At 38.9% G+C, this 16263-nt stretch overlaps 3 protein-coding genes across 4 annotated transcripts in view; 2 read left to right on the plus strand and 1 right to left on the minus strand.

The window, feature by feature from the left end:
• The window catches only part of LOC306821166 (calmodulin-like protein 4), a 151738-nt gene extending 151558 nt beyond the window's left edge, over window positions 1-180 (plus strand). The window contains exon 6 of the mRNA XM_079339414.1: window positions 169-180. The gene's annotated coding sequence lies outside the window, so the exon portion shown is untranslated. The remainder of the gene's footprint in view (window positions 1-168) is intronic.
• Window positions 1-16263, minus strand: part of trip4 (thyroid hormone receptor interactor 4) — a 301289-nt gene that overhangs the window by 249053 nt on the left and 35973 nt on the right. The window lies entirely within an intron of this gene.
• coro2ba (coronin, actin binding protein, 2Ba) overlaps window positions 1-16263 on the plus strand; it is a 42770-nt gene that overhangs the window by 24006 nt on the left and 2501 nt on the right. For both annotated transcript variants that reach the window (XM_079339408.1, XM_079339409.1), the window contains exons 2-11: window positions 1509-1709; window positions 7989-8105; window positions 8899-9048; window positions 9594-9758; window positions 11124-11240; window positions 11342-11446; window positions 12594-12690; window positions 13014-13126; window positions 13273-13363; window positions 15712-15851. In XM_079339408.1, coding sequence (XP_079195534.1) covers window positions 1509-1709; window positions 7989-8105; window positions 8899-9048; window positions 9594-9758; window positions 11124-11240; window positions 11342-11446; window positions 12594-12690; window positions 13014-13126; window positions 13273-13363; window positions 15712-15851 — 1296 coding nt within the window. The remainder of the gene's footprint in view (window positions 1-1508; window positions 1710-7988; window positions 8106-8898; window positions 9049-9593; window positions 9759-11123; window positions 11241-11341; window positions 11447-12593; window positions 12691-13013; window positions 13127-13272; window positions 13364-15711; window positions 15852-16263) is intronic.

The raw sequence follows: 16263 nt of genomic DNA on the forward strand, positions 1-16263 counted from the left end.
AATTTCTCCAGACTGGATTTGAGACGGATGGAACAATGAAAGACAATAGCAGCAGCATGGTCAAAGGATGTTTCTATTTGCATGAGTACACCACTCCCACCAGTTCCCTTCCACATCCAAGAACAATACTGAATAGAGGATTGCCTGATGTCATCCGACAGCACTGCTACTGATCCGACAAGAGTCATGAGTCCTCTCCCTCTAGCTCCTGTTGTCCTAAACACTGGAATTCAAACTTAAGACAAATCTAGTCAGAATATATTGGAAATATAAAAAATGCTAAATGCTAAAAAGTCTTCTTATTTTGTCCTTTAAGGGTCAAAGCGGATTTAGTGTCATGGTTTAGTTTGGGGTGTTTCGGCACAGCCAGTGCATGCCAAAAAAAGAAAAAAAAGAACTCTGCAAATGCATTCTTGTCGTGGAGAGAAAAAACAAAAGAAGCATCTTGAGTCAAACATAACCACTCCTCTTTGGTTGTGTGCAGTGGCTGCAAACAAAGGCAGCTTTTCTGTTGTACAAGACCCCAAACAGAGCGACGAACAACAACAACACCGCTGCTGCTGTGTGCAACAGAAATGAATCATTTTAGTTTATATAGATGTCTGTTTCGTGATGAAGTTATTCAGAAGAAATTGTTTTATTTTGACATTTTCATCTTGATAAATTCATCACTGTCTCTATAAGGCAGCATGAAACAGTTTTCATCTATTTTTCCCCCGTCAAAAGTGTCACACGATGACCAATTTGGACCATTTCCCACAACTGTATGTGTGACTGTTATCATGGCTGCACAGATGGGACTGCCCACCCTGCAACTGTGTGTTTGGGAGAGGACAATATGACATTCAGCTTCATTACCTCTTTCTGTATTATCACCATCATGTCAGTTTTTTGACAGGGCTGGATTGTGATAACTGTTGTGCATTTTTCTCAATATATATTTTATCATTGGCAATTGTTATCCTTTTGTCATAACGCTGCGAGATTTACCATACTGGACACATCACATGGTACAAAATATAATTCATCTTAGAAATCATATGAAGAATGCCAATACTCAAACCACAATAAACCTGGATATTCTAATGTTTCTTTCTCTAGACGGTAATCCAGCTAAAGCCATTATCCTCGATTGATTGAACATGGGCTCTGGGTTATTGTAATGGCTAATGTTTTTCACCAATTTTTTTTTAAGGATGATGTCAAATTTAAAACAATACGACTGAGAGCACAATATAAAAGACATGCTAGTTTAAGCCCCAAACAGGTTTCGATGTTGCCAATTCACATGCCAAGTCACTGCCACAGCAGCCCTTCCATGAGGTCCTTTCTGTTTCCACAAACCAAGATGTTGATGCAAAAATGAAGTGGAGGCTTCATTAACTTCTTTTTAACAGCCCATGCAAAAGAGACTAACTGTATATCTAGCCATCTCAAGTAATAAAAAAAGTAGAGCACGATGTTCTGTTGAACTTAGATTAATTAATATATTTGTTTATTGTCCTCAGATGTCATGGCGCCCGACCTACCGAAGCTCCAAGTTTCGAAATGTCTACGGGAAGGTGGCCAACAGGGAGAACTGCTACGATGGCATCCCCATCACCAAGAACGTCCATGACAACCACTTCTGTGCCGTCAACTCTAAGTTTGTGGCAGTTGTCACAGAGAGCGCCGGCGGAGGGTCTTTCATCGTTATACCTGTATCTCAGGTAGCTGCTTCTGTCACACTCTATTTGCTGTTTCTCTCTTGACCAGGATACTTTATGGTTGGTACACTTTACAAAATGTTGTTGAAAATCATATTTTGAGAGTCATTGGGAGTCAAAGTTTTAGGGTTTTTGAGGCATATTTATAACTTGCTTTCAGGTATTTAACAACACAATACACGTTTTCTCAGAAATTCCCTCCCTTCTATTGCAGAATGCCAGCCTTAAATCTTAGTGACAGGATTTGAAGCCAGACTTGTAAAAGGTTAGACCTGCCGAAAGGATCACAGGACATGTTGGTATTAGCTAAGCTACAAAAGGGCAGTGTTCTGATGGAAATGTGAAACTTTGGGGTGTTTTCTTGTGAGAGCACACATTGAACACATGCATTCTACCGCACGGCTTCCACAGGAGTATGTACTACACAACATAACTGCGGATGCATTCTTCAGGACTTATGACAAAGAAAAGTGATTAAGACTCATACAAAATGTAAGCCAAGATCAGCATATAACTGAAACATAAAGTGTGCTGTGATGTTGACTTTAATATAGGGAGTGTAGAACAAGTTTTACCTTTTAATTGATTAAGTTTTTCCTCTAATGAAGCTACAGTAATTGTTGCTGGGTTGTTTCTGTTGAACGAGAAGATGAACAGTTTTTCATGAAGGTGTTCAGTGTGCATCTAACTTCACTGTGTGTACTACAGTATTGAGCCTGAGAAACCATGAAGTGCTCTGTCTCTCTAAGAGACACTCTCACCTCTCGGTACTTGAAAAGTTCTTGGCTGCCGAACAAGGTCAAGTCAGGCTGCTATCAGCAGAAAAAGTTGCTGTCTGAAGAATGAAGACCTCAGCTACATTTGAACCTAGACCATCATGACTGATGGTTTCTCAATCATGGTGCTTAAAGTAACAGTGGTGCTCACTATCAGATCAATACACTCTGTACACTGTTGTCAGATGTTTTATTATACAAATTGCATACAAGTTTGCTTAGATGTGCTTTTGCACAGTCTGAGGCTGCAGGTGATGAGAGTCTCCAGTGAGTTAAGATGTAGCTCTCTTTTCTTTATGTAACTCACTGTGTTTTGAGCTTATAAATGCAAAGAAGAGCTGCACAGCATGTAATGAAGATTTTTTCAGGCTTTTGATTTTGAAAGGGAAGGTTATTTTTTTGCAGGTTTCTGGTATGACATCACTCCAGTAATAATATGAGAGATGTAGCATCATTGAATCATAAGAATTCCTTGAAAAAAATATTAAAGGATGCATTCAATGTGTCAATGACAGGTGTTGTAAGCTATCAACTAGCTTTTCAGTCCACTTATTTCTTATATAACGGAAGATTAAACTGTGGTATTTTCCATGCTCAGTCCTCTCAATGCATGACCTCGGTCCAATGGATCGATTTCCTCCTCGTCAGAGTATTGCTCTCAGGCATTTCCTCTGGTTTCTGCTGAGGTGACAAGTTCATAAATGGAGTTTGTCAAATTCAGCAGCAGCATATGATGGCTGCTGTTTTATGCAGTATCCTGATGTCAAAACAACAAATCAGCAAACTTTGTAAACTCTTTCTTATGAACTGATTAGTAATTTTCCCATGTTTCTTGTGGTGACCCAAATATTGCATTCTTACTGCATAAAATTCAAGAAAATTATTTGTTATATGTAGGCTATTTCTACAGTACATGAGGCCAGTAATCTCTAATCATCTAATCCAGTCATTTATTACATATATTTTCAATCAGCTTTGAACAAAAATGATGGCTTTAGACTTGTATTACATTGGTGAAGGGTCAGTAAACAATTGACTACACGCAAAATGTCAGACATTTAGGTTACAATGACAATATGTTTTTTTCTAAACTGTGATCAAAGGAGGTGTGAAGTCACCAGACACACTTTAACCAAAATCAATAGCTGTTAATTAGATGTCATCATGCCGAGTAGACTGTGAAGTGCAATGGTTATTGAGATAACTCAGAAAAGATACAAAAAGGACAAACGGACAACAAGGTTTGGATTTGAGTGTTTTAAAAATCAGGAAACAAAGAAACCTCCTTTTAATTTTCCACTTGTTATCTTGTCAAATGAGCTTGTGCCTCATGACAGATACAAACAAATCAGTGGGGTGTTCGGTTAATGGCGAGGTGTGAGCCTGGCAGATACGTGAAGATGACAGCCGGCGAGACAGCCATATGGTTGCTCCAAGGCAACTCTGCTACCAAGCGGAGGGACTACCGCTGGCACCACCTGGCACACAGACCGGCCCCCAAAGTGACAGATAAGGTCACAAACACCTCTTCATCACCTCGGACAAAGAAAGAGAGTGCAGTGGGTGTGGTCCATATTTAATTACTGTAAAAGCTACTACTATCTTACACATTCACTGCTACTTTACTTAAATTTCGTATGATGTTTAATGCACCATATTGATATGAATGAATCATGTAAATGAGTCTTCAAGCATTATAGCAGAAGTATAATGCATTAGCCACACAGAAAAGTACTTTGCAATTTTCTATAACATGTTTTTGGTTTAATTAGATTTATTCCAACAAATATACCAAACGATCTTGGTTGCAGCATCTGAAATGTGCAGATGTCCTGCTTGTCTTTGCCTCATATTAATGTTAGCTAAATAGCTAAAGGTTTGAGGGTTTTGAACAAGCATTTGCAAAGTTTATGTTCAGCTCTGTGGTGTGCAACAGGAAATGTTGTGCATTTATTCCTTTTAAAACATTTTTTAGATCAAAAGCTGAATCCAATGTAGAAAAAAATCACAAGCACATTAAAATAATCAACACAAATCTGTTATATCTGGTATATCTCTTACCTTTGATAAACCTTAAAACTATCATAATTATCATTTATTTAATTTATTTGATTTGTCACAGATTTCAAAGATTCTGAAATCATCTGTACAACATATTTTACAGCGTACATATTTTAATTGTACATGTTTAAGATAATTTAAAACATGTGATGCCAATATCTGCAAGAAATAGAGTTATACAGACAGTATGGCAGCATTCACACCACTTGATCCTTCCTGTGATGAGCCAACTGATTGGAAAGTACCAGCAGCATGTACTGAAACATGTGATAAACTACAGCATCAATAAATCACCCAGCTCATTATTCATAAAGGCTTAACTACTAGGATTTATTGTGTTTTGAATCAATAAGATGTAGCTGTGACGTGGTTTTGCAATAATAGCTGAAATGAAGGAAAGCAAAAACCATAATTGCAAATATAATAATAAACTTGAATTATTGGAGGAGAGTCACTCTTTAATAAGGAGTCACTTTTTCTTGTTGAACCATTCAACTCCTAAAAAAACACTTCCGTTAGATGATGATGAACTTTAATAATGCTGTAGCCACGGGAGAGCTGTAGTAGGCCTGGTTAATGAGGAATCATTAAGGATTGCACACCAATAAGTAATAGCATACTGGTAGCAGTAGTGTGATGCCTGTGGATTGCTGGAGAAAAATTGTACCAGGTTTGCACATCTGTGAGCCACCCAGCGTTCTCATCAATGACCTAGCATCAGGAAATGAGCTGAAAAAAGATTAGAAGCTAACAAAGGTCTGTGCCTCTTGTGTGTTGTCCAGATAAACATCAGCAACTGCTCTCATTTATTCGTCCAACCTTTTTTATCGCAGTAAAACCAAAGTACCGGTACATCTCAGGTCTAATCTTTTATGTTCCTGATTTCCTCTTAATCCCTCACAAACCATTTTACGCCTCATGGTTCCCAACAGACATTGTTTCACTGCAGGTAATTAGTTCCATCTATAAATGAAGTCCCTCTGATCCCAAGTTATTAAGGTTTTGAGGCCATGTGAAAACCTCTCAGTCACTCCAACATTCATAGAATAAGCTACACATCATCCAAACTTTCCTTTCTTGTCATTTTACTTTTACGTTCCCAGTGCAGACAGAGGGTATTTGAGAATTAAAATGTATACCCTTATGTTGAAGATATGAGTTGAAAGTAGCCATTGCTGTGCAATTAAGTAAAATGTCATTATCATGATGTAAGTATTTTCAATTCTAAGTCAGTATACGCACATTTTAAGTGCTGGATGGAGGTTTGTATTATGCTCATATTGAATTAGGAATGTATTACGCTAACACCAATTTGATGCAGTGAGTGGAAGTCCAAGCCAGCTATATGCCAACCTCAGATTAATGGGTTCCACTTTAGTGGTAAATTAAACTGTTTTTTTAGTTATTTTGAATTAAGGAAGAACAGGTGTCATGTCAAACATGAAGAACAGCAGATAGGCATGAAAACTGTGTGTTATAGCTGATACGCATTCTTTGATTTTTTTTTAGGTTATTGCACTTGCTGTAATAGCCAACAATGCAATCGCACTTTGGATGATTTTCTCATATCATGCAGGCATCACTGTATAGCTCATTTTCTCAAAGAGCCTTCAAATGTTTCCAGCACTCACTTCAAGGTCCTCCTTCCTCGCTCATATTAGTATCTTAGTCACACTGTCTGCTCTTCTTCCCTCTTCTTATATTGAATGAATTGATGTCACACTTCACTGGTGTCAGGATTTGGCAGGCAGTGCTTGTATTGGTTCTGGCAGACGTCCCTTACCTTGTTAGAGAAGCCTTCAGCGTTTCTGGAAAAGTGTTAACTCAAGCTTATTAAAAAAAAATTCTGTGGGCAGACTGAGAAGACATTGAAATAAATTGTGAATCATATTTTAAAACCCACCTTGTTTCCTGTGGGTGGCCATCTCACTCTTAGCAAGCTATTGATTAGTCTTGGTAAACAATAGTTGACTACTATGTTATTTGTATTATTAATATACAGTACCTTTGGTTGACGTGCAAATCCCTTATAGAGGTACTGCAGGTAATGTAATTTGTGTCCTGTCCAAGACAGGCATACACACAAATATAACACATGATTATTACTATAATACATTAGAAAGACAAGAAATAACAACCTTAAACAGCAAGTATTTTCCACGATTGCCCATGAACAGTCTTGTAAAATCTCCTTGAAAGCTTCCAATGAGACCAGTTCATGAACTTTTGAGTCTTTTTGTCATTACTTCTACATAACGGGAGCAGATGAAACTCCTTTTTCCCCAGTTCAGTCCTGACCTTTGGAACAGAGAGTAACAAAAGTTCCTGGGGCCGAAGATCATAAGTTCCTGTGCTCTTCTGTTTAGTAGGTCAGAAGGTACGAAGGAAGTAGACCTTAAATAGACCTGTAAATAATATGCCAGGGTTTCAGTCTTCAATCTTAATGGACTGTAATGGACTACAGACTCACACATTGTTAAACCAGGCAGGCCTCAGGTTGTGTCAGGCCCAATAAACTCCTGTTTTCATGGATGCGGTTTGAATTACCCAGAATTAGTTTTGTGGGCAGTTTTTCAATACTTGTAACTCTGGGGCAAAGTACTAATGACAGGCCGAAACAGATTTTTTTGGTAAAGGGATTTACTGACTGATGCACAATTCTTATAACTCAAAGTGTTTTTTTTTCATGGAGTATTTCACTTGGTCTGCTCTCTTTAAATGTAACATGTTTTCAGTTTGGAGAGGGAGGACAGTTAGAATTTATCTTTTTTCAGTGAGGACAGTATTACACTCGGCACAAAAACACACACATGATTTCAGTGAGGCTTGACCTGACGCTGTAAAAGAAATCTCATTGGAAATAAAAAAAAAAGAGGTCAGTGTGGATTGAAGTGACATCAAACACTGATGACATCATGACCGACATTTGAAGGAGGTTTCTGTCGTCTGTTGTTATGAGTCACTGCCCCTCAGTGGACTCGATGGGTTATTGCAATAACAATAATGTAGCCTCAGACGTCCCTGCACAATAACAAGCTCTGTTTTGTTTTGTTCAGGATTCATCAAATTTCACTGATGCAATTTTAATTTGATGGCGTTTTATTGCTGTTGCACGTTCAGCTATAAAATCACAGGGTAGTTTCAAAAAGGATCAGATGGATCCAAAACCTCCAGAAGAAAGTATCATTCATTAAATGAATTTCTATCTTTTTAATCACTGATTATGAGGTCTGTAAACACTCATATTCTGCTCCATTAGTCTAATGTTTTCTGTGTGGGTAATGTATCTTGTGTCGTGTTGCTACCAGTTGTCTTTGTCTTTGGAAAAGCATCAAATAGAAATAATGTTGAAATGTGCTGATTTTTCTTTTTCTTTCACTTCTTTAAGCAGATTCCTTAAACACAAGTAAATATAAATTAACGTGAATCTGTCTCTCTATTTCAGTCGGGCCGCCTGGACTCTCATTACCCAAAAGTCTGTGGCCACCAAGGCAATGTGCTGGACATCAAGTGGAATCCCTTCTTTGAAAACATCATAGCATCCTGCTCTGAGGACACCTCGGTAAGAGAAAAACAGAGTACAGATGCACGTGTATAGAGGCCAGGATTATGAATTAGAGGCATTGAAGACTTGAAGACATATTGTATATGACTAATTAATTGAGTTTGTAAAATACTGAGATTGACAGCCGTCATCGCTGAAGACAAAAGAAGTCATTTATCGAGAGGTTCATTTAATCACACAGTTTGCATCAGACACAAGCTTTTGATTGGACGTCACCCTGCAGCTGCTCTGGCTGTTGTTGTTGTGAGCCAGTGGCCTAAAAAGACAGATGTGGAAAAAAGCCTTTGAGCAAGTCGAGTGACTGCATAAATGACATTGAATCCTGTATAGAATCTCCTTCACCACCATCACTCTTAATCTCATCAGATGTTACATGACATAGTCCACTCTAAAACTCAGTTGGCCTTTTTTCCAGTTCATGCACCTGTTACATTTCTGTACTGATCCTAGTGAAGCTATGGTTGCAGCTCTGTATCCTGTAGAGTACTTTCACTTGTTGCAGGATAATCTCCTCCGGTCATACACAGAGTCTCGAGCCATGGCTGTAATCCTGATTAATCCTAATGCAATGGGCTGCATTGATACCATGCGCTGCTTTTTATCAGAGGGATTTCTAGCTGTGTCATGTTGATTATAGTTTGGTGTTTATTTTATAGAGTTTTGTAGAATATGACTCAGCGGTGCAACACTAATTACATGTTCTTTAAGAAATGCCAGTAGGTGTGTTGGTTTGTTATGATTCTGTTTATTTATTTGTATTTCTTGTGTGTGTTTGTGTGAACTGTGGCAGGTGAGAGTATGGGAGATCCCAGAAGGTGGTCTAAGGCGAAACATGAACGAGGCGGTGCTGGAGCTGTACGGTCACAGCAGACGGGTGGGTCTGATCGAGTGGCACCCTACCAGCAGCGGCATCCTGTTCAGTGCTGGCTACGACTACAAGGTACCACACCAGTTACTCCAAGCACCAATGAGCTGAATCAACACAATATATATATATAACATCAGGTCTATGAGCATTGGATACTCAAACACTGTTAGATCACGGTAAGTTATAAGAGCTAGTTTGTGATATTAAAAACTGTTTTTACTAGAGATGTTATATTTTCTGATTGATCAATAAGTAAAGGTATAGAACATCTCATCGAAGTATTTACTTATTCTAGTTAGAGAAAAAAAGATTTGATCTTTTCTGTTACTGTAAAAGATCATATTTCTAAGTTTTACCAGAAAAAAACCCATGAACCATAATTATGACACCCTGTGGTGGTAATCTGAATTTGTTGTGTCACTAACAAACAATCAATAGATTTACAGTTATAATAAAAGGCTAATTAACTGACTAAAACTTAGGCGGATGTACTTGAAATGGTGATTTTCAAAGAGTACATCATTTGGGGCATTTAGAACTATGAGCTCATTAAAATAATCACATTGATTACTTAAGCACTTCAGTCGTTTACTAACTCAACACAAACAATGTGTCAGGTCCTGATCTGGAACCTGGAGATCGGAGAGCCGGTGAAAATGATCGACTGCCACACCGATGTCATCCTCAGCATGTCCTTTAACACAGACGGCAGCCTGCTGGCCACCAGCTGCAAAGACAAGAAGCTACGCGTCATCGAGCCACGCTCTGGGACAGTCCTGCAGGTGAGAAGGAGGAGGTTGACATTTTTGTATTAAGACTGAACATACAGACCAGCTGTTTTTGTGAAGAAATATATGTATAATTCTCTATGATTGATGCTCATGAGGAAATCAAACAAATAATAATCATAAAATGTTCACCTTAAGTGAACCTCTTAATTTCTTTAATAATTGACAATCATAGTGTGCCAAAACTGGTGCCTGATTACACCATCATATGGAAAATGTATTTTACTGCATTTGTTTGAATTAGAGCCAGAGCTGTTCTTTAAATTATCAAATATCTTTTGCTTGTACTGAGTGAATTGTGTGTTGTTCCGTCTTTGACACAAACATTTAGAGAATGTGATTTCCTCTGGCAGAATGATTTTACACTCAGGCCTGCACAGAGCAACAACCTCGAAGATCTTAAAATAGGATCTCGACAATAAGCCAGACTTTATCGGCCAACATCAGAACCAGACCTCACTAATGCTTTTGTGACTAAAAGGGAGAAAATTCACCAGTCAGCTACCAAAATCTTGTGGAAAGCTTGAAACCAAAAGAGCATATGAGAGCACATGGTTTTGGAATTAGATGCTTGACACAAATATATTGTGTATTATATTGGACCAATCGCTGCTCTAAATCTTCAGCAGGCGTTGAAGCCCTTCTCGTGGTTTGGGAAAATATTAATTGAAGAAATTTAATTAATGTCAAAGGTTTTATCACATAGTGTTCAAAGACGGACGGCAGTTGACTTCATAATATCTAAAATATTTGCAAACCTAAAAAGCTTAAGCTGGTTCAGACCACTTCTCAATCACTTCACGTTTGACCTTGGGGCTCTCGCAGCCGGACGACCATGAAATAATTTCTGATTAGGCCCATTTGCTGCACCCCTGCTGCTCCAAGTGGAGCTGATCAAGGCCAGGCAGCAGGAGGAGGAAGGGGAGAAATCATGAAACTTTTCTGTACCTGAAATGCAGATTTGTCATCAAAGATTTCAACATTTAAATCTCTGTATTTCATTTAAATAATTAATGAGTTATAATAACACTCAGCTGCTGAAAACTATATGGAATATTGAATCCCCTAGTTTTGATAAATGTAGCGTTTTAGTGTCATATTCAAAATACTGTAATATGTATTATTATTCTCAGTAAGAGGGATATTTAATCTTTGCATTACAATTTTATTTTCACTGAGAATCTATTAAAATCACATTTCTTGAGCTCTGAACTAAACACATTTTCTTCTTTGTGATTTTAATGTTGCACTAGTCCATACTGCAATTTCAATAACATAATGATTCATTCTGCATGAACTGTCCTTGTGAGTGTATCGCACGTTAAAGCATTGCTCTTTCTTTGTGTTCTGCTCCACCAGCATGCCAGTTGTAAGAACCACCGAGTAAACAGGGTGGTGTTCTTGGGAAACTTGAAGCGACTTCTCACCACAGGGGTTTCTCGCTGGAACACCCGGCAGATCGCTCTGTGGGATCAGGTCAGACAATACCTCCATATGGCTCATGCCTGTTGTACCAAAGTGGGTGGAGTGAGTGTGTGGGTGTGTGCTTTTTTAATTGCTTGTGTGTGTTTCTTTAGGAGGATTTGTCCATGCCAATTGTGGAGGAGGACATAGACGGCCTCTCAGGACTCTTGTTTCCCTTCTATGATGCCGACACACACATGTTGTACCTGGCGGGCAAGGTCAGCACGAGAAAATTATTTTCTGACTGTGACATATCTTAGACATTTTGACAAATCTTTTTACCATTAAGTCTATAAGAGCATGAAACTGAACAGTAGTGGCAGAAATCCAACATATTGTCATCTTTGTAGTTATTGTCATCTGACCACCAGACAAAGAAAGTGTATCAGACATGTTTCAGTCTAGCAAAAACTCCTCGACATAATAATCCTCTGTAGTTAACAATGCCCCTTTCTTTGATTACCAGAGCATTCATTCATAATATGCGATAATAAATCACCAAGAGAGCTGAACAATGATTCAAAGGATTTCTAAAAAATGTAGCCACTGCATCCAATAAAGCAATATGTTACTCTGATACGTAGCGTTTAAAGTTAGTACTACAGAGAGCTGTCTCTCCCCCCGACTTTGCTCCTTCATTGAGTTAATGTACATGCAGGTTTGTTTGCTTGTTTCCATTGCTGCAAAACCTGTTGGTTTGCCATTTGCCTGGCAAATCGAGGGGTGTCAAAAATGGCCATTTGGAGCGGCCTTAAAACCGCCTACCTTTTCTGGTCAAAACAAAAACAAACCATTCAGGACCAGAATCTTAACTTAGAAGGAGGACATACTGGTGGCTGTGATGTTGTCAGAGCAGCCAGCATTTCAACATGGCATGTTTCCCTAAAGTCTGATGATATAGTAAGTTTATATTAGGATTTCATTAAATAGATATCTTGCATATTGCTCCTTTAATTATTTCCCCCCAAAATAAATCAACAGCAATTCAATTTAAGAGCAATGTAATTTGTATAATGTGTTACAGACACTGACAGTTTGTAAGTGAACATGCCTCTTCTGATTGTGTTTTCATCTAGGTCATATGCCTGACTTCTGTAGACAGAAATGTTTCCATTTATCAGACTTAATGTTTTCTGTAAATGAGAACAGTTTTCAGAATGTATTCACATGATCTGCCAAATGTTCAGCACCTATTTGAGATGCTCACATAAAACATGTGCCTGTTTTTGCAGTAACCACTGTAATAAGTGCCACAAGCTGTTAGGTTGTTCCTATGTGTGAGTTTGACTGTCACTCTACAAGAAGAAACATTTCTCTTTTTGGTCTCCAGTATTCTTCCATAATTGAATTCTAATGCCCACACAGGGGGACGGCAACATCCGCTACTTTGAGATAACCACAGAGAAGCCATACTTACAATACCTAATGGAGTATAGGTCCCCGGCCCCTCAGAAAGGTCTAGGTAAGTCATTTGTTGATGAGTGATGTATAATCCTTTCTGTTGAAAGCAGGAAAACAGAGATCCTAACCACTTACTTATTAGTCTTGGTCTCAGTACACACATGCTCTAAATAACATTGACTTTTTTAGGGCTGTGAGGATAAAAAGAGTGGATGAATTTAAGTATTCCAAATATTGTAATAGATTGACCAATGAAGTCTCATATAAGAAAGGTTTTTATATTTTACTCTGGTTATTATGACTCTTATCCTATGAGCCATTAATCCTGACAAGTCAAATGGTTGTTATGATTTTTTGCACCATGCTTTTTCATCTTGTTTGCAGGTGTGATGCCAAAGCACGGGTTGGATGTGGGAACTTGCGAGGTTTTCCGCTTCTACAAATTAGTAACCCTGAAGGGTTTGATTGAACCAGTTTCAATGATTGTCCCAAGAAGGGTGAGTAGCAGTTAAATGTGACTATCGTAGGCTGAGATTCATTCAGACCCTCAAAGAGAGGTGAGGTTATGCTTAAAGACAATGTGATTTGTACGATTGACTGTATTATAATACATATCATGTCTTTCTTGTGTCCTGGTTTACAGTCTGACACATACCAGGAGGACATCTACCCCATGACAGCTGGAACAGAACCAGCCCTGTCTGCCCGTGAATGGCTGAGTGGCATTAATAGAGGTGAACAACACTTCAGACACACACACAGCTTTTACCTTAAATTAGTAGTAACACAGTTTAACACAAGCCAAATGTACAGTAGAGGCAAGTTCATACCGTATTATTTATACTGAGTGCTGCAGTTCTGTACCTTTACACTTCTGGGTGCAGGTACACAATGCCCTGAATATGGACTAAAAGCAGCATCCCATCCTTTGGCCCCCACAGCATTCAGAACAGATAACACAACAGGAACTTGGCACTTGATATCCCTTACATGTAACCATGCAATGCTTGGTTACATGTTGACTGTATGGTTGATAATGTCTTTGCAAAGCAAATTACCCATAAGGAAATAAAGGTTGCCTTCATTCATTCATTCATTCATTCAGGTTATGTTTGTTTGTTGATGTGATTTGAAAGTCAAAGTAATAAAAAAGGTTTGATGAACCTTTTTTTGTCTTTGCAAAGGATCAATGTCATTGTGCAAAACCCCCAAAGATATTTTTCTCTCATCTATATTAACTTGAACCAGGTTCTATCATGTATTTTATGGTGTCTTTAGACTAAATCACCAGCCAGTTAAACATTAATCTAGAGGCAGAGAATGTGTAGAGGAAGTAAGATCCACTCCAACCCACACTTAGCTGCAGAAAATACTAAGTAGAGGATACCTCCTGAATCAGAGTGAGCGGGGGCTAGGGATGACTCATTTGCAAACAACCCAGCAGCTCACACAGGGAAGGAACAAGTTTGATGATCAGCATACCTGAAGCTTGCACAGCTACAGTAGGACACAAGGTTGAGAGATGCGAATGCTGTTGGAAAAAGATTACCTACATTTCTTAAGAACATTAGGGGAAAAAAAAGGTGACAGAAGAATAGGGACCTTTAGATATTTAGTTGACTGAAGTTTAGCAGCAGCAAAAAGGACAATGTCTACTGGACAACATACCCTTTCCATATGATGAGAGAGCAGGGCACATGCTCATGACGGCTGTTCCATCATCAGTCCAAATCTGTTGACGATCTCTGCCTGTTAAAGGGAAGTTTTTTCTTGCCACGCAACGACAGATTAAGCTGGGCCCTTGTAATATAGCAATGAGTAAGGTATTTTACCTGTTCTCTTGTAATGTTAACAGACAGAGTTAAGTCCTTCATCTGCTTTTTGTAAAGTGTCTTGAGATAACACTTGTTATAAAATGACTCTATACAAATAAAGTTTGTATAGGCCAAGCCTCCCCCTTTAACTCCTGGGAGACAACAGACACTCTCAGGGGTGAAAAGGGACAAGTACAGCAAGGGAGTATCATCTTGGATTTAGGGCCTGTTCAAAAATCTGGAACAAGAATACACCTTATCAGAAATGCATTTTGTGAAAGATGTAAGACCTCAGGATAAAGCTACAATGTGTTCTAAGTCTGTGGTTCAGGCAAGGTAATAGCAATAGCAATGTGACAAGATGCAAGGGAGTGCAAAAGAAAGTGTATGGAAATGTAAACATCCAACTCACTGTCTGAGATTCCTTTACTTTTCTGCCATGTATCAAAAACCTTAGCCAGTGGTAAAAGGAAGGCCACATGTTACCTCTGTCCAATACCAGCAACTCTAACGCCAATCCTGGTGGGCTGGAAAACTAGACTCTCACAAGTCTAACAGAAATGGCAGATCTGGCAGGTGCTGTGTCTTGAAGCATTGCCGGTAAATCAGATGACTTCATCCTCCACCATTCTGCTGCCTTGTAAAAGCATTTGTTTGGGGAAGGTGAGAGTCAAGCCACACTTGCCAGACAAAGTCCAGATACCAAGAAGCTGGGCAGTGCTAGCAACCTCGGTGAGACCTAGTGCATTAATTGGGTTGACTCCATCTCATTTAGATTATCAAGTTTACAGTGGCCTTATATGATGCAGCAAAGAACGCTTAAATAGATTACAATGCGAGAACACAAAGGTCCGTCAAGCATAGGTAGGCAGCAGAGACCACATGAAAGCATCTGAGACAGATAGATTCTTGGGGAGAGGTCGTACAGGAAGTGGTGAAGATTCCATAACTGCTTAAGGACTAACAGGACTTTTGGCCTTTTGATGAGGACTGATTCCAAACACAATGTTCTGCTGCTGCAATAAACAGCTGAAAGACTTACCTTGTGTTCAGACACTCGGTAAAAATAATTTTCTCCGACAAACTTTCGTCACCATCTGAAACATTGAATGATTTACATGTTCTGGTGTTTATAGTTACCTTATGATTGGGACAGACACATGTGCACATGCTAAAAAGCTGACACCATTTTAAAGGTTAGGCACACAACAGTGGAGACCAGTGTGCCTTGTGTTGGTTTTTACTACCTTGGTTCTTTGTTCAAACAGACCCAGTCTTGATGTCCCTAAAGGAAGGTTACCGGCCTCCAAACCAACTAGTGTTCAAGGCTCCAGTTAAGGAAAAGAAGAGTGTGGTGGTGAATGGTATTGACCTGCTGGAAAACGTACCGCCCCGGACCGAGAATGAGGTAGTATTGTGAATTTGGTCTTCACAGTGACTATAACTTCAATCTGCTGTTCCTCCAATGTAAAAGGCCCTACTGGGAAGAAGCTTAGGCATATTGTTAAGAGAGTTAGAAGGAATCAGACCCTTGCACGTTGTTATCCAATATTATTAATGGGAAAAAAAATAATGGCAGCAATTTGAAGATGGATTCTTGTATTTGCCTTAGTTATATGGGACATCAAAGAGATGGACTCAGGTAATTGTGCTGCATAGTACATAGTCCATTATGTAATGGACCCATAAAGAGGAGCTCTCATAGTTAATATGGATCCAAAAATCTAAAACAACATGAAAAATGAGAAGTACAGTACGCAGGCTGGACTAATTGGTTTACAACTTGACTTGAAAAGGTTTTCCTGAATGTTCAGAAGCTG

Source organism: Symphodus melops (assembly GCF_947650265.1).
Source record: "Symphodus melops genome assembly, chromosome: 3".
Lineage (NCBI taxonomy): Eukaryota > Metazoa > Chordata > Actinopteri > Labriformes > Labridae > Symphodus > Symphodus melops.